Source organism: Aotus nancymaae, unplaced genomic scaffold (genome assembly GCF_030222135.1).
Source record: "Aotus nancymaae isolate 86718 unplaced genomic scaffold, 86718_ANA_hifiasm-v0.15.2.pri h1tg000002l, whole genome shotgun sequence".
In the NCBI taxonomy this organism is placed as follows: Eukaryota; Metazoa; Chordata; class Mammalia; order Primates; family Aotidae; genus Aotus; species Aotus nancymaae.
The window spans coordinates 29,883,594-29,904,917 of NW_026988413.1; the positions used below are offsets into that span (position 1 = coordinate 29,883,594).

General features: G+C 37.5%; 1 protein-coding gene across 4 annotated transcripts in view; it reads left to right on the forward strand.

Moving 5' to 3' along the window:
- GRM8 (glutamate metabotropic receptor 8) overlaps window positions 1-21,324 on the forward strand; it is a 798,631-nt gene that overhangs the window by 335,646 nt on the left and 441,661 nt on the right. For all 4 annotated transcript variants that reach the window (XM_064373706.1, XM_012474107.2, XM_064373708.1 and 1 more), the window contains exon 6: window positions 1,071-1,208. In XM_064373706.1, coding sequence (XP_064229776.1) covers window positions 1,071-1,208 — 138 coding nt within the window. The remainder of the gene's footprint in view (window positions 1-1,070; window positions 1,209-21,324) is intronic.

The following is a 21,324-nucleotide window of genomic DNA, read 5'->3' on the forward strand; positions in this document are numbered from 1 at the left end:
CGTTTGTGGTGGTTATAGCATTGTTGGAGGGAAAATGCTTGATTTATAGAAAATGAATACATGATGCTGGTCTTATCCTATAGATAAATAAATGCAACAGGAAAGACTTGGACTGCCTGAAAGGCAGTCTGTCTTCTAAATATCTTTTCCAATTGATTTGACAGTAACTGAAATTCCCACTTTTAACATTATCCTTTGGAGTAAGGCATTATTTCTAGGGGGTCTTCCTTCAATAAAATGGTTACCTGAGCAAACTGACACTTTAGTTCACTTACCCATGACTCCATAATATTACATTAACACAATTGCTTTATTGAATTACCTGAAAACAGAACATACAGGAGAGATAAATTTTGAAGTACGTGGAAACACAGGAATGTCTGGAACATTGATCCATGCTAGGAAACAGAGAAAAGAATTAGGGAAGTTTAAGTTGGGTTCTGAGTATTCAGGATTCAGCATAAAGTCACTGTTTGCTTCCTGCAGGAGAAGTAGAGTAGGAGAGAATATAAGAAGGACACTGATGGCTGGTCACGGTGACTCACGCCTGTAATCCCAGCACTTTGGGAGGTCAAGGCAGGTGGATCACCTGAGGTCAGGAGTTTGAGACCAGCCTGACCATCATGGTGAAACCTCGTCTTTACTAAAAATTACAAAAATTAGCCGGGCGTAGTGATGGACACCTGTAATCCCAGCTACTCTGGAGGCGGAGGCAAGAGAATCGCTTGAACTGGGGAGGTGGAGATTGCGATGAGCCAAGATTGCGCCATTGCACCTTAGCCTGCATGACAGAGTGAGACTACGTCTCAAAAAAAAAAAAAAAAAAAAAGGACACTGACACCAGACTTTCCTGTTGTACTCATTCATAGAACCAGGTGCTTGAGTAGTGGTGGTGGTGGGGTATTGTCATAAGAAAAGCCTTATTTATAGGCTACTGGCTTTCTCTCATTTGTTACGTGGTTTTCTTTTTCTTTTCATGCAGTGATCACAACATAATGTTCATTCAGAAGTTCTGACAGTATTTAATTGTTGGAAGAATATTAAAATCATACCTTTCTCCTTTAAAATAGGATTTGATCGATACTTTAGAAGCCGAACTCTTGCCAATAATCGAAGAAATGTGTGGTTTGCAGAATTTTGGGAGGAGAATTTTGGCTGCAAGTTAGGATCACATGGGAAAAGGAACAGTCATATAAAGAAGTGCACAGGTAACCACTCAAATATTTTCTGTGGTGGATTTGTTTTCATCATTACCTGATAAATGACATTTTTCTACATGGATAATGATGAGTGTATTTTCTGTTTTGTTGTGTCTCTTGTTATAGTGTCTCAGCAGGGCTGAGCATATACTAATCGTTCAACGAACTTAAATTCGTTTATTGGTTCTTTCAGTCAATCAGCAAGTATTTATTGAACATGTACCGTGTATACAGCACTAGGGTATCTGGAAAACATTTACTGTCTACTTTGGAAAATGTACTTTATTAGGTTTGATGGAATATAGACAAACAAGACATAGTATTGCTCTCCAGGAGTGCAAAATGTAATGTGTAACATAGTAAGTTGTTATGAGACAGTATTTTTCAACTGTTTTGATCCCTGTCCTCTGTAATAGTATTATTTTCTTAAATCCTGCATAGCAGCTATCCTGGAACATATATGATTTTTTGATGCTTCACTTGCCATAGCTTATGCTTAAAAATAATGATATTGAATGTGCATTTTTGAATATATGAATAAAACTGTATTTATTTTCAGATAATATGATTGTGCACATAGGAAAAAACCACATAATTTTTTTTTTTTTTTGAGGTGGAGTTTTGTTCTTTCGCCCAGGCTGGAGTGCAGTGCAGTGGCACAGTGTTGGCTCTCTGCAACCTCTGCCTTCTGGTTTCAAGTGATTCTCCTGCCTCAGCCTCCTGAGTAGCTGGGATTACAGGTGCCCACCACCATGCCTGGCTAATTTTTGTATTTTTAGTAGAGATGGGGTTTCACCATGTTGGCCAGGCTGGTGTCAAACTCCTGACCTCATGATACGCTTGCCTTGGCCTCCTGAATTGCTGGGATTACAGGCATAAGCCATCGTGCCCAGCCCAGACTCACATGATTTTAACAGTTACTTAGAACTAAGTAGTAAATTTATCAAGGTTACAGATATGAAGTCAATATAAACATTCATTTTTAATATGCATATTAGAAACTAACATACAGAAAATGAAATTTAAAGAATACTGTTCATAGCAGGATCAAAAACATACAACATTAGGGTCGATTTTAAAAAAATGCACACATCCTTTACACTGAAAACTACACAACTTGAATGTGTGTTTCAGAAATGATTCATTCCTTCCTGTACCCCACCACCCCCAGACTTTGATATGTCCTCCTCTACCCTCCTCCTCACTTTCTTTATAAATAGCTGTTCAAATAAAAGATGTACTATGCTAACAGCTAGCACAGACATATAAACAGAGACAGAATAAGGAGGTAGAAATGGGGCCACGCTGTGTGGGAATCTGATTTCAGGCTTCCTGTGTGCCAGGCATTTTTCCAGGAGCTGGGGTGAGTGAAGAAAGGCAATATTCATGCTCATGGGGCTTACATTTCAGTGTGCAGAGATGGACACTCCATAATACACATAAATGAACAGATGCGTTCAGATGCTGAACTGTGCTTAGAAGAAATGCAACAATTTAACTATGAAAGACTAACTTGGGCATTAGGAGGAGGAAGGCAATTAGATGGTGTGGTCTGAGTGTGCTTTGCTAGAGGAGGTAACATTTGAGATAAGACCTGAGTGACAAGAAGTGGTCAGCTGTGTAAAGATATGACAGCAGCGTATGACAATATCTAGCACCAGAGTAAGGCTCTTTTGTTCAGAGTTCAGAGAGGTTGAATCAAGAGTGAATATCATGAGAGAGGAAGCTTGATGGCAGCCGAGGCTATAGTGATAGACGAGCCAGGTCATGCACGGTCTTGAAGTTCTTCCTAGAAGTGCCAGAGTTGAGGAATTTGGGCTTTATTCTGCCAGTAGGACACAATGACTTGAAGCTTTTCATCTGGAGAATTGCTCAGACACTTGGTTCAAGAAGATTTGTCTGGCAGAAGTGTGAGGAGGATTGGGGTTCAGGGGAGAAAATGAAGGCAGTTCAGTGAGGACTCATCCAGTATCCTGAGGACAAGAAGTCATGGTCTAAGAAGAGCTAGCTAGGGGCTGGGTGTGATGGCTCACGCCTGTAATTCTAGAACTTTGGGAGGCCTAGACAGGCGGATTGCCTGAGCTCAGGAGCTTGAGACCAGCCTAGGCAACACGGTGAAACCTCGTCTCTACTAAAAATACAAAAAAAAAAAAAAAAAAATTAACTGGGCATGGGAGCATGCACTTGTAATCCCAGCTACTCGGGTGGCTGAGACAGGAGAATTGCTTGAACTTGAACCCGGGAGGCAGAGGTTGCAGTGAGCGGAGATCGCACCACTGCACTCCAGCCTGGGCGACAGAGAGAAACTCCATCTAAAAAAGAAAAAAAGAAAGAAGAAGAGCTAGCTAGGGATAGAACACACAGTTCAGACGCACTCTGGTAGTTAGTGTTGTATTTATAGTACAAGCTGAGTGGTTGACGCTGGGGCAAAGATCGTAAGTCATGGAGGATGCTGATGTTAAACCTCTATCAGGGAGATCTAGGAAAATGGTGATGTAATTAGTTAACAGAGGAAAAATAAGATAAAACGAACGGTCAGGAATTTGGAAATAAACTTGAATGTTGTTCTGAGAGAGCCCCATGGAACTGGCCAGCAGGTGGCAGCATAACGTCTGGGACCCCACAGAGAGTTCACTAAAATTTGAAATTAGGGAATCTTAGAGATTTTGAAGTTAAAGACAAGAGCAAAGATGCAATTACCAAAGTGGACTGAGAAAATATGAGGAGTGATGACTGAGAATTCAAGGCCAGGAACCAGGAAAGGACACTGAGAATGCTGGGTTTGTGGGAAGGAGATGAACGTGGAGTTAAGGTTGTCTCAATCTCCAGGAGCAAGACAGGTGCCTGAAGTTTCAGTGCTGCAGGGACCTGTGGCCGAGAGATAAGGCTGTGACTGGGTAACAAAATGGGAGGGGTTGAGAGAGAACAGAATAGAGGAAATGGAGGAAGGGATGCTGTGTCAAGAAGTTTTCAAAGTGCATATGGTGGGAGAGCTTAAGAAAGAATTGAGGAGACTTCTTTAGGATAGGGCCTGTTTAAGCATGTTTTCAAAAAACATATAAGGGATAACTAGTGAAAGAGATTAAATGCAGAGTAGGATCTTGATGAAAACTTTAAGGAGAGGCATTAAAGAGCATTGTTACCTTTAAATCATGTGATTTGCTTGGCGGAAAAAGGTACATACAAACATATACATAATCAAAGAGGAAAGTTTTATGATTAAATGCTAAATGTCAGTATAGATTAGGGAAGTTCCGAAAATGTATGTAAGTTCACACTGTAAAATCCGAAGATCTGTGGAGGAGGTGAGTGTTTGATGACAAGAAGGATTTGGGAAAGAACATTCCAGATGAGAGGAAAGTGGGGGTCAGTGTGATGGAGGCATAGAGTAGGGGCGTGATGTGGAGGTGCATGAACAGCTAAAAAGGTCCAGCTTCTTGGAGAGGGCGATACATGTCAAGGGATAATGGAAAATAGAGAGGGGACAGTTTATAGAAGGGTTTGGAAGGGAAGTTTACACACTTACGTGCTTTCCAGTGAGATATATTTTACACTGTGCTTGACTTTGAGTTATGAATGTTATTGTTTGATTCTCTATAAATGCATTTTCTGTTATTTAGACTGTATTCATGAAAATATCCCCGTTAATGAAATGGATGAACTCATACATGCACACACACTGTTAAACCAGTCACATAACTTTTTAATAGGTTGTTTTCAGAATAACCAGTTTCTCCGAACTTATATTTTCTTTCTTTCTTTTTTTTAAACTCATAAGTGGGAGTTGAATAATGAGAACACATGGACACAGGGAGGGGAACATAGCACACTGGGGACTGTCAGGGTGTTGCAGGCAAGGGGAGGGAGAGCATTAGGCCAAATACCTAATGCATGCAGGGCTTAAAACCTAGATGGCGGGTTGAAAGGTGCAGCAAACCACGGCACATGTATACCTATGTAACAAACCTGCACGTTCTCCACGTGTATCCCAGAACTTCAAGTAAAATAAAAAACAAACATACTCATATTTTCTAAGTTGAGTTGAGGTATGTAGCTGTTTCTTTAGCATCTATATATGGTCAGATGGTATATGACTACACTTTTATTTCAGGTGCAAATACTGAACTGGTTTGTGGTCGAATCCAGAGTTTGTGGCATGTCTGCCTTCAATTCCTTTGATTTATTTGGGTGTTGCTAAAATTATAACAATTTGCCCAATTATAACTATTTCTAGTGCGTTGAAAATGGTGTTTACTCCAAGTGCTAGGGCAAATGCACCCCTAGGGAACTGGGTCAGTAAACAGATTTTCATGCAAATTCCATTGTGGGTGATACCAAAATAACTTGTCTCTGGGTAGAAAAGAAATAAGTAACACTAATTTAATTTTTTTGAAGCAACATATGACAGTCTCCAGATGGTGAGAGAAGATATTTGTGCCCCAAATTATACCATTATACCCAGTTTTCATCTCTGTTTTTGGGGAGGAGGGAACATGATGTAGCATGTTAGTGGTTAAATGTACTTGAAAGGAAAAATCTACAGGATATTCATGAGTAGAGGTGTCCAGCGTTTGTAAAGTGTTTTAAAAGGTGGCCTTAAACAGTTCAGATTTTAACTACCTGCAATTAGTCAAAAAGTTAAGGCACTCTGAAAGTGAGATATCCACCAGGACCTTTTTTTGCATTCAGAACATCATCGGTAGGTTTATACGTGTTGAGTAAAATTTAACATTAGGTGACGGTAATCTGTGAATGTAATTATTTACTTCCATTAGCGGCAATATTGGCAATGTATTTACATGGATGAGAGATTGCTTCTCAGCAGGGTGGGGTTTCTGTCTTATCAATTTTCCGGAGATAGAATATCTTCAAGCAGTTAGGAGCATTCTCTTCGTGAAATTTACTCAGTTGAAACCGTTTTCTGAGATAATTTTCCCCTCTAGAATCTCAGGAAAGCTTTCAAAAAGATGTGATATTACTGCTAACTTTTGATTTGCTGGCCAAATTCCAAGTGAGGTAATTCCTACCATCCACTTAGCTATTTATGTAGTTATTGTTTCTGGGAGCTGCTGAGTTCTGAAAGCTACTAGTACTTAATCCTACTTAAAATTCCCTTTGTCTTTCTCAAGAAGAAAAAAGGACTCTTTTATACTTGTTATCCGTGGTGATGGGTGTTGTTTTATAGACTTTTATCTGACCTTTCCTCCCTCGTCTCCTCCCCTCATTGTACTCTCAAGCTTAATATCTTTCCACTTTCCAAAACCCAGACACCCGCAGACTCTCTTGAGAATTGCGTCTTCATCCTCTCCTTGTCTTTACACATTTTTCACGCACTTATTTCCCCACTCATGCCTCTGCCACATTCCTCTCCCTTCATCACCTCATTTTTTCTCAGTTCCTATCTCTTCTCTGATCAGTCCCTTACTTGACATTGTTTTGTCCAGCAAGATTCTCATTGGCAGTGGAGTCTTTCTTCAGAGGTTTTGCTTTACTTTTTAAATGACTGTCATTCTGGTTTCTGGTCTTCTATAGTGAGGACCCGACAGTGAATATTGCAGAGACCTGAGTATGTGGGTTAAGCTGCCAAACAAAAGCCAGCTTTCTCTGGACTCAAGCTGGGCTCTTTTCCTTCCTTTCTCCAATGTGAATTGTAAATAGCTCTGCCCTTATCAAAACAACATCCCTTGACTGACCCAGTAAATACAGTTGATTCCATATCCTATCTTAAAACTTTCCTTTGTTTCATTCATCTATCCATTCATTCATTATTCATTTACTTATTTATTCATTTTGAAGCCCACCATGTGCCAGGCACTGTGCTTCAGAGAGAGACAAACAACAGACCTCCCTTGCTCTCAAGGAGCTCACAAAGCCATATACACTGTCTTGTGCAATTTGAGATGTTTTCTTTGTCTGTTGGGTTTTAATTCTTAGCCAGGAGGCTGGGGCACTGCTGCTTAGCCTGCATACAGCTGACACTCAGATACTAAATAGTGGTGAGCATATGCTACACAAAATGGCCTATTGATTCTTATTTATGATGATAGAAATAGTGGTAATGGAAAAAGCAATGCGCAAATATGTTTCTTCCCACAAACAAGCAATCCTGTCAGTGAACCAAATAGCAGGCTCAATAATTAGCTCCCTGAAAGACCTGTCAGTTTATTTTCTGATGCTAGATTATCTAAGTAACTTTTCAGGTATAACTACCTCTCAGCAGTCCTCTGTTTGTTTTAGGAGGTTTTGAAAGATAGAAGCTCTCTCCTATTCACTCAGGACTCCTGGAGACCATATGAAGGAAATAGGTAGTTATAAAGGGGGAAGAATTTACATAATTTGATTTGGTGGTTCAGAGTGAAAGATAACCAAGATAGGTTTGCCTGAATTAAAATGTGTTCTGCCATCCTCATTTGTCCCCTTGCCTTGAGTAAAACTCTGTCAGGGAGAATGCCTTTACATTAGCACTATGAGGTGGCCATTCATATGCTCCTGTTCTTTGCAAACAAAATAGCAGAAATCCCAGAATGACTTATTTATGCTGTTTCTGAGATTTCATGTTGAATTTCAATAGATCCATCTGAGATGACAAAACAGGCATTTATTTCAGACATACTAGATTTCATAATTTAGAGCTGGGATGTAAAAGAAGAATCAATCTCTTGTTTTCTAGTGAAGAAACTAGAACCCAGAGAAGTAAAGTGAATTATTGACAAATCACAGTGTTAGTCTCAGAGCTGCAACCAGGCTCCTGGTTTCTTTTATTTGGATTTGTCCTTGACATTTATATCCTCTATTTATTATTTACTTATATTAGAACTTTTACCACATAGTTGAAAAGTATTTTTCTGTTTTCCTTTTTATAATACTTTATGTATGATGCAATACATTGTGGAATTTTAATCATGAACTATAAAGTGAAGCAAAAATAACATATTGGTTATTACCTAATCTTATATAAAGTAGTAAATATTTTAATATTCTTCACATTGATTTTCAGTGGTATATGTAGTTTTTGCTAGTGGGTCTTGAACAGCATAAACCTTTACATCCAGTTCCCTGGCCCCTTGCCTTGTATAAAAAAGTACCTATGGCTACATTAAGCAAAAAAAAGCAAAAAGCAGTTCATTTTGCTAAATAATAGTTTACCCATTTATTCATTCTCTTAAGGAAAAAAAAGTCTATTTTAAAGCACTATAATGTCTAATATCATCTCTAGAATTTTAGCATACACACAAATCACTTGAACACCTTGTTAACATGCGTATTTTGATTTTGTAGTTCTGAAAGCAGGCATTCTTCATTTCTGACTAGTGCCCAGGTGACATGGATCCTGGTGAGCTCTGGGCTATACTTTGAGTAACAGAATATGAGAGTTGGTTTATACTGATAACAATAGCACCTGAAGCTAAATTAGCAAAATAAACATTCACTTGTGCTAAAGGTTACTGATAAACTCAAGGTGTCTTACAGAAGATCATCTAAATAAGACTTTACCTATAAATTGTCAATGCAAAAATATGCAATCAGTAGCCTGCTTTATATACTTACTTCAGTACATATTCAAATCAGTGAAGTATAAAGACAGAGTAATATGTGTTCGTTGTGTGTGCTCATGTTTTTCTCATTAGTAAATTTGGAAGTGGGAAGCTTAATTACTAAATTACTAAATTTAAAGAAATGTACACAGATGCACCTGTATCTTGAAAATCTTCAAAGTAGATTATAAAGTTTGCCATGTCAGAAACAAAAAATATTCTGAAAACTTAAAAAACTGTGCTGTCAATCATAAATACACATAGAGTGAAGGAGTTGGAGGGTTCCTTAGAGATTATTTAGCTCAGTTTCCTCACTTTGCAGAAAGGGAAATTGAGGCCTATCTGGCCAAGTTAGCTATCTAAAGCCCTGTAGCTACCTAAAGATGGTAGGACTGAAGGCTGATTTGATACTTGATTCTTTCCTTGATCCTTTCCTGCTCTGAAGACCTTTCCCAAAGTGCGACTGAGTTGCACTGAACCATTCTACTATTTTTCCTGGTATATGGGCCAGTATATTTTTTCAGTGGCCATCCAAGGTTAAGTATTTCCTCTTTGTGACGCTCCTGACTTCAAAGGGGGTCATATTTATGCATTTGGTCTGAGAAACTTAACATTTTTAGAAGGGAAACAATTCTAATTAATTTCAAGAGTACATAAATGCTCACATTTGTTCAGACAATAATTTAAAACAGAAAAATGCCTGTCCTACAGAGAGAAAAAAATGAATTCAGGAGTCTAGGAATTCCTTTTTACAAAACCCACAACAGAAATTGGCATTAGCTTGACTGATTGGAACATGAACGTACCTGAATAAACACGATCTCTGGAATATTACACTGAAGAATTCAGAAATGGAAAAGACAGTATAGGCAAACAGGTGAGAGTTCAGCATTTTTGATAGTCAATTATTTGAAAAACTATGGTAAGGCTTGGGCCAGAGAGGAGGAGAAATTTAGAAAAATACAGAAACATTAGGAGAAATTGTCTTCCTTTAAATAGTTAAACTTCAGTTGAAGAAACCAATTCATTAAAACCAAACCAAACAAAATTTTAAAAAAGGAACAATGTATAGATGATTCAATATCAGGAAAACTTGATGTCTCCTCCTTTCCAAAAAAGATACAAAGCAGATAAATATGAGAGACTAATTATTTATATTTCAAAAGGAATATTTATTCTCTGTGTTTTACTTTGGGATTCCTTTTAACCCATGGGATTTGAGAGACTCTCATAGATATGATTTGTTGCAATAAAAGAGAATTACCACAAACTCTTAGGAACATAGTTAAACAAAATAGCTATCTAGCTGAACAAAGAATTGTATACAGCAGGGCAAAGGAGATATAAAGTGTGATTAGAGCTTAATTGAGAAAAGCTGCCGAAGAGTCTTGATTATTTTTTGATTACTTACTACATTTGTTAAACTCTATATTGTACTAAACATCTGCCCTCAAGGAGCTTATATTTTGTGAGGAAGATAATAGTCAGATAATAGTTTGTAAGTTACTAGTAAGCAAGAGCTGTATCTTTGGGACTTAGCATATGCTTAGCATTTTATGTCTGTTAAGTTAATCAGTCTATAATGTATGGCCAAATAGTCCTCCTGTTCTTCATTATAGTGATGTAGGTATGATGTATGATGCCTAGCATGGCATGCATTTGATTAATATTTTAATTATTGGAATGATATTTTTTAATAAAATAAAATGCTCAACATAGTTATAAAAGGACTTTTACTGTAATTTCAGAAGAAAATGAACTCTTCTGGTAGTTTATCTTTAAATTCCTGACTGTGATGCTAATTTAAATGGGAATATGATTCTAGAAACACATATAGGCCTGTGTTCATCAGTCAAATTTTAATTGGAATCTTTGGTTACCTGATTATAAAAACCATGATTCTGTAGTGTTTTGTTTTTCTAAAAAAATACATTTATAATATTTGAGGGGAAAGTATTTTATTTCCATACTACCTCTAATGAGGTAACAGAATATGAAAAGACAACTTGAAGTACATAATGGAAAATGTTATTTAAAAAGGTTTCATTTACACAATTTAAAAGATGTATAAAGTTATACAAATGTTAACAGTGTATTTATTTATGCAATTTAAGCATTTAAAAAATTATTAGTTTATCGGGGTTTTTTACCCTCCAAGAACATGGGTTTCATGTGGGCAGAGATTTTGTTTCATTCACAGTTACATCTGGATGCCTTGGGTGGCATCTGGCACAAATAGGCTTCCTTAAAATATTTGTGGAATAAATGAATGAATTAAATTCAGCTTATTTTCAGCTCTTTGTCAAACACTATCCATTAGATGTCAAGGACATGTTGGTGAGCAAAACAAAAATGAGGTTCTTGTCCTCATGGGGCTTACAGTCTAATTGGGAAGGTGAATAATTTAGCCCAGTTCCTGCGATGCAATGTTATGTTAAGTGAATAGCCAGCATATAGCAGGGAGAACTGATGTAGCCTAAGGGAGAAGATTGATGTCATTGGAGTTGCAACTAAAATGTGAGCAAAATTAAGACAAAATAAAGAGGTAATAAGTACAATTATTATTTTAACCAGAGGGAGGCACAAAGACAGTGGACAAGAGAAAGGATAGCAGTCTGAGGAACTGAACAAGTTCGATATGGCTGTTGGAGAGACTAGGAGAGGGGGATAGTAAGAGTTAAGGATAGATACCTAGGCAAGGGACAGATCATGTAAGATTTTACGTGTCTCAAGAGGCAGCTGAAATTTGTTTTGAAAGTCAATGAATAGACACCAAAAGGAACAGATTAATAGAATCGCCATCTTAGAAAGACTATTCTGGCTGTAGTATAGATAATGTATTAGTGAAGCATAACACTGAAAGAAGGGAGACCTATGAGATATTACAGTAATTCTCCAGAAATGATAGTAACCCAGCCTATGATGGTTGCACTGTACTGGGAATGGACAGAGTAGATGGATCTATTAATAAAAGACATTTAAGAGATGTGTGTAGGACTTGACAATTAATTGAGTGTTTAAGGAGAGGACAAATCATGGATGATGCCTTGATTCTTGGAATGGGAAATTTGGTCATTGTTTGAAAGAGCATTCTTAACATAATGAATGATTGGGGAAGCTGAGAAAAAGAAGGGTTATGAATTTTGTGGGATATGCTGAGTTTAAGGAACCTATGAAATATACAGCTGCAGATGTCTGGGAAGAGTTGGTTAGGTGTCCGAAGCTAAGAATACAAAGTCTTGCTGAGACAGAGAATTTGGGGGTCACTAGTATATTAAGGGGACTTGGTGAGACAGACCCAGAAAGTGTGTGGAGTGGAAATTGCAGAGGGCCTGAGCCACAGCCTTGAAGACTCAGAAATGTGTTGAAGGAGAGGACCCTGGCATTCCAGTTTCTCTAGAAATTGTCTTCCCTGTCCATAAGTGGAGCCCCTATAGCCATATCTCTATTCTACTGCCCTCATCCTCTCCCCGATGCCTCTTCAGCCACAACTGATTGATTTAACACTGAGCTCTTCACCCAAGCTAAATCATCAGAGTCCTTCCAAGTAATATCTAAAATCGGAATGAAAGGAAAAAGGTCATTTTCTCTTAGGGGATGGGAGGCAGTAGTTTGAGGCTGTGAGATAGGAGGCTGGGAAATTGCCACCACAAGCAGGGAAGCTGGCCTGGAAGAATAATATTGACTTGTGCAATAGAATAAAGTCGACAGATGGAAAGAGTTCTGATGATGATGAGGACCTTAACCAGGCCCTTCTTGTAGGTACATGAGATAGTTCAAGGTTCTCATAATTACATCTTCCCATTTTTAGCTGGCAATCTAGAGTCCAGACTAATACATTATAATAGTACTTGCTTCACAGAGTGGTTGGGAAGTTAAAGGAAATAGCATGCATAAAGATCATTGCCTGCTGCGTAGGGGATATAACAGATACTGTTGCTTACTGATTTAACTACTTCCTTTTCTTTGAGGCTAGCACTGTCTAATAGAACTTTCTGAGGTGAAGAAGATTTTTCTGTATTTGCATTGTCCATTAGAGTAGCCATTAGTGACATGTGGCTATTGGTCACTTGATGCATGGCCAGTGCAAACTGAAAAATCAAATTTCAAATTTTATTTAACTCTAATTACTTTACATTTAAATGTAAATGTAACTTCAATTTCTTTACATTTTAATGTGGCTAATGACTATTGTATTAGACAGCAGAAGTCTAGGCTGATAGACCTATAGAACAACAATTTTTAAAGGCATTTTGGATTGGATTTTCTATCATTTGCAGCTGCAAGCATCACAACACAATGTATTACAGATAAGTGGAAATGATTTATTTAACATGGCATGAACATGCCTCATTTTAAGACAATATTAATGAATTAAATTTTTGTTTTTATATAAAAATTAAAATTATGAATTAAGTCAGGAGGTGAATATTTGCAATACAGACAAATCATTTATATTAAACTAATTTCTCACAGGTTTCCTAAATACTGACTTCCCAGTCAGTGAATATAAAATGTAATTTGATTTCTTAAAATTAAAATGATATACAGCTTTTCAGCATCATTTTATTCAGATCTCTTTCTACATAAGTTGCAGAATTATAAAACACATATATTAGAGAATGTCCTTAACTTCATCAAAATAATTCTCCTTTGAGTTCCTTTAACAACATGCCCTCTAGTCTACCAAAATATTATTTTACAGATGGTAGGAGTGCGCTACTTGCCACCCAGATAGACAGTAATTCAGCTCAGCATTTTTCTTTGCAGTATAAGTGAAAATCTGTTCAAAGTGCTAGCAGGTTTATCAACTGCATTGTAAGACCTAAGAGGAGCTAAGTGTTTCTGTTATGCTTTCTGTGTCTAATAATTCTCAACCTTGTTAGTAGACCCTCAAACACCGCATCCTAGCTGTGGAATCTTGGGTAGGTAACTTAACCTCTGAGAAATTTTGATAAATGCTAATTTTCCGTGTCTTTAGATTTTTGTGAATAGAGTGGTGGTTGCTACCTGTATACCTATCTTTCACAAAGGACACTCAAATTGTTCTGGTTTCTCTTTATGTTACCAAATTGCTCTGTAGCTAAACCATTGAGCTTTAATGTCAAACATGCATTGTGTTTAGAAATGGGTGCTTCCTCTTTCTGCACCTGTCCATTACACCCCAATGGTGGGCTGACATAGGATGTGGTAGAGGAGTTAGTATTCTGACAAATAGGTGATGTCATTCCACCCATGTATCAGTTTCCATTAAATTATTGACCCATACATAACCTTTAGCTGTGGGTTTATTTGCTTACATCACTGTGATCAAATGGTTAGAATTGTATTTTCATTTGGGAAAATGATTATTTTTCATTAGGGACATTATTGCTGATTTGAATTATCCTTTTGTTCATGGTTCATGAACAACAGAACTTTCCCTAGGCCTTCTGTGGGAGGTGGAAAGATGCTCTATATCTGCCTCTTACCCAGATCTCTTTCAGAAAGAAAATAGGCAGTGCTAGCTAAGCTGTTGGATGGGAGCAATATTCAGTTCTTTGCCAAGAGAGATCCAAGACTCCAGATATGCCGATTCAGCAAACCACAGTGAGATTATCTAAAACTGAAAAAGGGCTCAGGAATCTATCAGAATATAAGATAATTTAAATAAAATTTAAACCCTACTGTCCAACAGAGAACCAGAGGACGTTAGAGAAGGAAGGAAACTTGGAGGTCATTGTGTCTAGTGTTTTGCTGAGCATCACCTCTCAGGCTGATGTAAAATGAGGACGGGGAGTACACAGAAACATTTCGGTTTTATTGATGTAGTACTCTTGAAAGCCTTTATTGGTGCAAAATGAGGCTTTCTCATTGACTCTAAATAGGCTTATTAGCAGCACGCAGAAGGATTTCCACTGTGATCTTTTCTTTGTCCCTAGTCAGAGTGAAGGCATAGGTCTGAAGCAGGCTGATAGCTTTGGAAGTGAAAAGTACCTGCAGACTGAGGGCACAGAATGGGCTGGCTGCCAGTGTGGGGTTTAGCACCCTGAGGAGTGTCATTTGTCGGAGCCACTTTTATGAAACGGAAGCCCTTTTTTGTGTATTTGTACCTGTGAAAGGAAGAGGCAGTGTTGCTGATCCGAAGTAGCAGAAAAACAAATAATTCATACTGACTTAGGATGCTTACCTACCCCCTCTTTTGCAGAAGTGTTAGTTTACATGTCAATACATGGCCAGCCTCCTTGGATTCTGGCATGATGCTTTCCACAGGGGTTTCATTAATTGGTGCAAAGGTTTATTTCAGTAGAGTCCAGGAAACTGTTAGCTTTTTGTTCTCTGCCTAATGACAGAAAATGTCTCTGTGACTGATTTCTTTGTGGGACCAGCCTGTATCATTCCTAAAACTGACACAAAGCCCCACTTCAGCATGTGGGATGAATGGCATGACTCACACGTTCTCCTGGAGGACTGCAGGTTTGATTAAATGTTTAAATGACCTTTTTGGACAGATGATTATGAGGATGGGCAAACAATTTGTTCTTTCAATTCTTAATAACTTCAGTGTGTATTTGGGGGTGAGGTATATGTAGACAGAGTTGGAAGGAGTATGAACAGGAGACTTAGGTAATCACTGGAGATGAGGGTGATGGTGATGATGATGGTAATTGGACATAAATAAGCAGAGAGTAAGATTTGTCAAAAAGGGGCAAACTCATTGCTCTTATCATCATCTCCCTCCTTTTACTTCAAACACACACACATCATTTTCTGTCTCTGGTAACTTCATAATCACACAGGAGCTCCAGGATTTCTCAAGGACCACAACCCTGTGGCCAAAAATCTCAAATCTCTTCCCTCACTGCTCTTTGGGCAGCTCAGTGGTATCTTTAACATGGCAAATATAAAGATAGTAGATGTACTACAAGAACGTCTCCAGAAAAATAGTGTCCACACTTGTAAACAATACACAGTCTTATTCTTCAATTTGTCTTGATGGAAGCTATCAGTTAGCTACAGGTTTCCTTTCCGAGGTCTGATGTACCTATCTCTAGTTGATTCTTTCTAACTCTAGTTCTTGAAACACTCTCGGCTAGTTTGATTTTCAGGTGCATTCATCCTCTTTCCAGATTCCAGAATGAAAACTTCCTTTTGAGACACCCAGATAGACTATCTCTTCCTTAGTCTACCTGGCTCTTATCCACATCCCGTGAATGAGTTCTCTTTGTCTGGACACATTTCTGAAGCAATGCTTCTCTGCACTCCTGAAATGCAGCCCTTCCTTCTTTTGGCCTTTTGCTGTGTTGTATTACATTATTTCATTGTCACTCAGAATAAGCACTAGATATACATCTAAGGTTCAACTTTACCTTTTATATATTTCATTACATAAAAAATGGGTCACATATAAACTATAGTAGTTGGGAATTGAGGATGTTACTTTGAGTATTGAAGTATTACTTTCTTGAGTATTACTCAAAGAAGATGTTATTCAAAAAAATATACATTTTGGATAATGAAAGTTTGACTCAATAAGATGAATTAGCGATGATATTTTTCAGAAAATAGAGATGCAGTAACTTCATTTATATGACCATGTTATTAATCTGTAGGCATTAATGGATTTATGCAGCCTGCTCAGAAATTAATGAAGCTTGTTTATTGTATGGATTTTCTTATTAGCTACTTCCCTCTTTTTTTGTCTTCTTTGCATCACTGTTGACATCACTGGTGGGAATCCCACTGCTGCACCCATTGCAAGTTTTTTTGGTGATTATTATTCACTTAGTCACCTGTGTGTACTGGTTCTCTGATCAAATTATTTTGAAGTTTTAATATTAAATACATAGGAGAAAACTGAAAATGTATAGCAGTATGCAAGCTTTTCTTTGTTAAGAAAAGTGTAATTAAGTAGAGTAAGAGGTGTTAAGTATGTCAGAAATTTCACTAACATAAAATTTCATCATTTTTCCAGTTTTGTACTTACTGGATTCATCTTAAGTATACAATAATTCCTGGCAATAGTGTGGGGAGGCTCAGATTTACTTTTGCAGTGCATGTTAGTATGCAAAATGACCCCTGTCTTCAGAATCTCTCTGTCATAACACCTGCTTTGTTTTCACAATGGAGGCCTTTGTTTGGAACAAAGCCACTTAAGTTAAGCAGAACATCATTGTACCCACACAGTTACCTGGGTTATCTGTGGTTACATAAAATGCGATGAAAATTACACCAACATAATCACCCCAGGCTATTTATAAGGCACCTTCACAGAAATGATACTGTGCCAAGTGCCACAGAGAATATCAAAATGCAGCCCTTGCTTCAGGTGCTTATGTTTTCAAGGGGGAAAAAACTGGGTTTTGGATTCAAATAAGAAATTTTATTATAATTATAAATTGGCTTTCCTGTGTTTTTAAAAATTTATTTATTAGACTTTTAGTTCTGGAGTACATGTGCAGATCATGCAGGTTCGATACATAGGTATACATGTGCCATAGTGGTTTGCTGCATCCATCACCCCGTCATCTACTTTAGGTATTTCTCTTAATGTTATCCCTCCCCAATCCCCCCGCCCCCTGCTATTCCTCCCCTAGCTCCCCACCCCCCAGGCCCCTGTGTGTGATGTTCCCCTCCCTGTGTCCATGTGTTATTGTTCAACACCCACTTATGAGTGAGAACATGTGGTGTTTGGTTTTCTGTTCTTGTGTCAGTTTGCTGAGAATGATGGTTTCCAGTTTCATTCATGTTCCTGCAAATAGTATGCAGCCATAAAAAAGATGAGTTCATCTATTTTGATAGCATACTATTCCATGGTGTATATGTGCCACATTTTCTTTGTCCAGTCTATCATTGATGGGCATTTGGGTTGGTTCCAAGTCTTTGCTATTGTAAACAGTGCTGCAATAAACGTATGTGTTCATGTGTCTATAGTAGAATGATTTATAATCCTTTGGGTATATACCCAGTAATGGGATTGCTGGGTCAAATGATATTTCTATTTCTAGGTCCTTGAGGAATCACCACACTGTCTTCCACAATGGTTAAATTAATTTACATTCCCACCAACAGTGTAAAAGTGTTCCTATTTCTCCACATCCTTTCCAGCATCTGTTGTCTCCAGATTTTTTAATGATCACCATTCTAACTTGCATGAGGTGGTACCTCAGTGTGGTTTTGATTTACATTTCTCTAATGACCAGTGATGATGAGCATTTTCTCATATGTTTGTTGGCTGCATAAATGTCTTCTATTGAAAAGTGTCTGTTCATATCCTCTGCCCACTTTTTGATAGGGTTGTTTGTTTTTTTCTTGTTAATTTAAGTTCTCCATAGATTCTGTATATTAGCCCTTTGTCTGATGGGTAGATTGCAAAAGTTTTTTCCCATTCTGTTGATTGTCAGTTCACTCTATTGATTGCTTCTTTTGCTGTGCAGAAGCTCTTAAGTTTAATTAGATCCCATTTGTCTATTTTGGCTTTTGTTGCCAATGCTTTCAGTGTTTTAGTCATGAAGTCGTTGCCCATGCCTATGTCCTGAATGGTATTGCCTAGGTTTTCTTCTAGAGTTTTTATGGTGTTAGGCTCATGTTTAAATCTTTAATCCATCTAGAGTTAATTTTTGTATAAGGTGTAAGGAAGGGATCCAGTTTCAGCTTTCTGCATATGGCTAGCCAGTTTTCCCAACACTGTTTATAAAAGAGGGAATCCTTTCCCCATTGCTTGTTTTTGTCAGGTTTGTCAAAGATCAGATGGTTATAGTTGTGTGGCATTCCTTCTGAGACCTCTGTTTTGTTCCGTTGGTCTATATCTCTCTTTTGGTACCAGTACTACACTGTTTTGATTATAGGAGACTTGTAATATAGTTGGAAGTCTGGTAGCATGATGCCTTCAGCTTTGTTTTTTTTCAATGCTATCCCCATCAAGCTACCAATGACTTTCTTCATAGAATTGGAAGAAACCACCTTAAACTTCATATGGAACCAAAAAACAGCCTGCATAGCCTAGACAATCCTAAGCGTGGGGGGGGAGGGGGGGAATAAACAGAAATAAAAAAAATAAAAAACAAAGCTGGATTTCCTGTTTTTAATTTCAGGAAAGTTTTATATGAAGATAGAAAAATTGCCCTTTCTTTCACCCCCTGAGGGTTTGAAATTATTCTTGAATTAGTAAATGTATTCAAAAATCTAAAATTAAATCAGATTTCTTATATGAAATTATCTAAACCTAATTTCTAAACTAAAGGCATTTTAAGTTCACTTTCTGTTCCTTAGTCATAAACATCTCATGCTCATGAGGCAAAGGGCCACAACTTTTTTTTTCTGCATTCTGTTTCCCAGGCCTATCAAAGACATTTAAGTACTGAGTTAGGTTTGGTTAGGGAACTCCCCTGACTACTCTAGGGGCACAGATGATGGGGGAGAAAGGGGTGGACTCTGGGGTTAGTCTTGGATTGATTTCTCTACTCCCCTTTGATGTTGATAGCTGCTTCCTGATAGGAACTTTTGATTGGAAGCATACTTCTTACCTGAAGAAAGTTCTGGGTTTATATAGTTCTACCTTGACTTATTTACCAAGGCTCCTAAACCATATAGCACATCACTATGAATATGTTCAGGGTAGGGGCAATGGATCCCGCCCAGATCCCTGTAAAGCGAGCATGGTGCTACAACCATCATTCGTGGATAAGGACCAAGATTGAGCTGCTCTGGTTGAAGAAGGTGTTGGATGATGTGGGGTTTGTGCCAGAGAGTGGTGAATTTGTTTTCCATGATGTGCTGGGCTGACTCTCAGCAAGGCCAGCTGAAAGCTGAGTCTGCTTTGGATGCAGAGGTATGTAGTCAGTGACTGCGCACAGGACAGGACTTGGGAGGTACAGAAGGATACACTGTTCTTACATACACTTCTTTCACGTGTTTGCTGATGAGCAAGACTCCAGGAATAGGTATCCTAACTTGTCTTAGCTCTCTGATTAGGTCAGATCTCTCTACTACTGTATGCCCATAGTGCACCATACTCATTTTAGCTTTTATTACAGTTACAGTTGTGCATTTATTTGTGGGGTTGTTTGATGGATATTTATCTCCTATTAATTTGTAAGCTCCATGAAGACAAGGAGAATGTATTTTTGCTCACATTTGTGGCCACTGTGTTTGCCACATAGAAGGAGCTGGATAATCCCTTGTTAAATGCATAACTAGACCTAAAAATAATTCAAGGTAGGTGATTCGTTCATTAAGTTAACACTCCAATGAGAGATGATTCTTCCCAATAGAACATTGTATCTTTTTTCTACTATCATTTCTATTTGCTAAATTGACTTTGAGGTTGAGAAATTGGGATATGACTCAATATGTGTGTAAACTCTTCAACAAATACTGTGTTTCATTTTCTTAAAGCAAGGATAGGATGAAAAAAAGAAAAAGATTAAAGAGTTTATTTAAGATACTGATATCCAGTTGTTGGTTGAAAAAACACGTGGCTGCTTGCATTTTGTTTAGTCATTGAACTCCCACATAAGCATTTCTATCTTTGACAAAGGTTTATGCAATTGATCTGGCTGCTCATTTTTCCCCTTTGATTTCCTTTATTTAATTCACAGGTGAATGACATTAGTGCTCCAGTGTGGAAAATGCTCCCATACCTTCATCTTTTAAGGAAATGTTCCTATAGCTCAGTCACTTTGAATATAGTTTTTTGTTTTGTTTTTAATTTATGGCATCAGTAAATGATTTATACCATAGTGTTAACCAGTGCTCATGAGGATGCTGATTTTAGCAGAATCCTAGGGAACTAACAGAAAAAAGAAATCACAGCTAATTTTAGTATTTGTAGGGCATTATGACAGATATATCTGAATACTATTATTTACTCTTGATAATTTATTGCTAAACTATTTGTATTGTCTCCTAATTTTACTTTTCATTAAATAAACATATTTTATACATCTGATATTTTAGAAAATATGGCTGAAAAAATGTCTATCTTTCCATTCTCCATTGATTATCTATTTATCTATCTAATCTATGTATTTATCATCCATCTCTAAACCTAATTTTTGGATACATATACAACCAATAGACGTGGGATATACCATTGTTGGGATATACCAACAATATAATTGCATGATAGCCTTAGTTAAAAAGTTTAGTCTGTCTCTGTGAATTTGATTCTACTTTGCATGATTCCGGCTGAGTCCTTTCATCTGGTGATAGTTTTTGAATACACATTAGGCCGTTTTCAATCCATCTGAAATGCAGTCTCATGAGAACATAGATGTACAATCTAAAAAATTATTCTTTGATTCATCTTGCTACATAAAACAATAGCTATTTTTATAGAGTTAGAAGAAATATTAGAGATTATGTATCTTATATCCCTTTTTTACACATTGAAAAGCTAGAATAAATTGGAGAAAGTAACTAAAAAAGGAACAAATTAAAGAACCAGGATGAGAAATCCTAAATCATACGATTCAATCCTGTGAATTGTTGATGATTTGCTTTACTAGTGTGAATGACTTATGTGTGACATTTTATTTGTCTTTCTAGTATCACCATAAAAGAAGGCCTATTTCTTATACCAGTTGTATAGTTAAAATGAGGCTGAACAT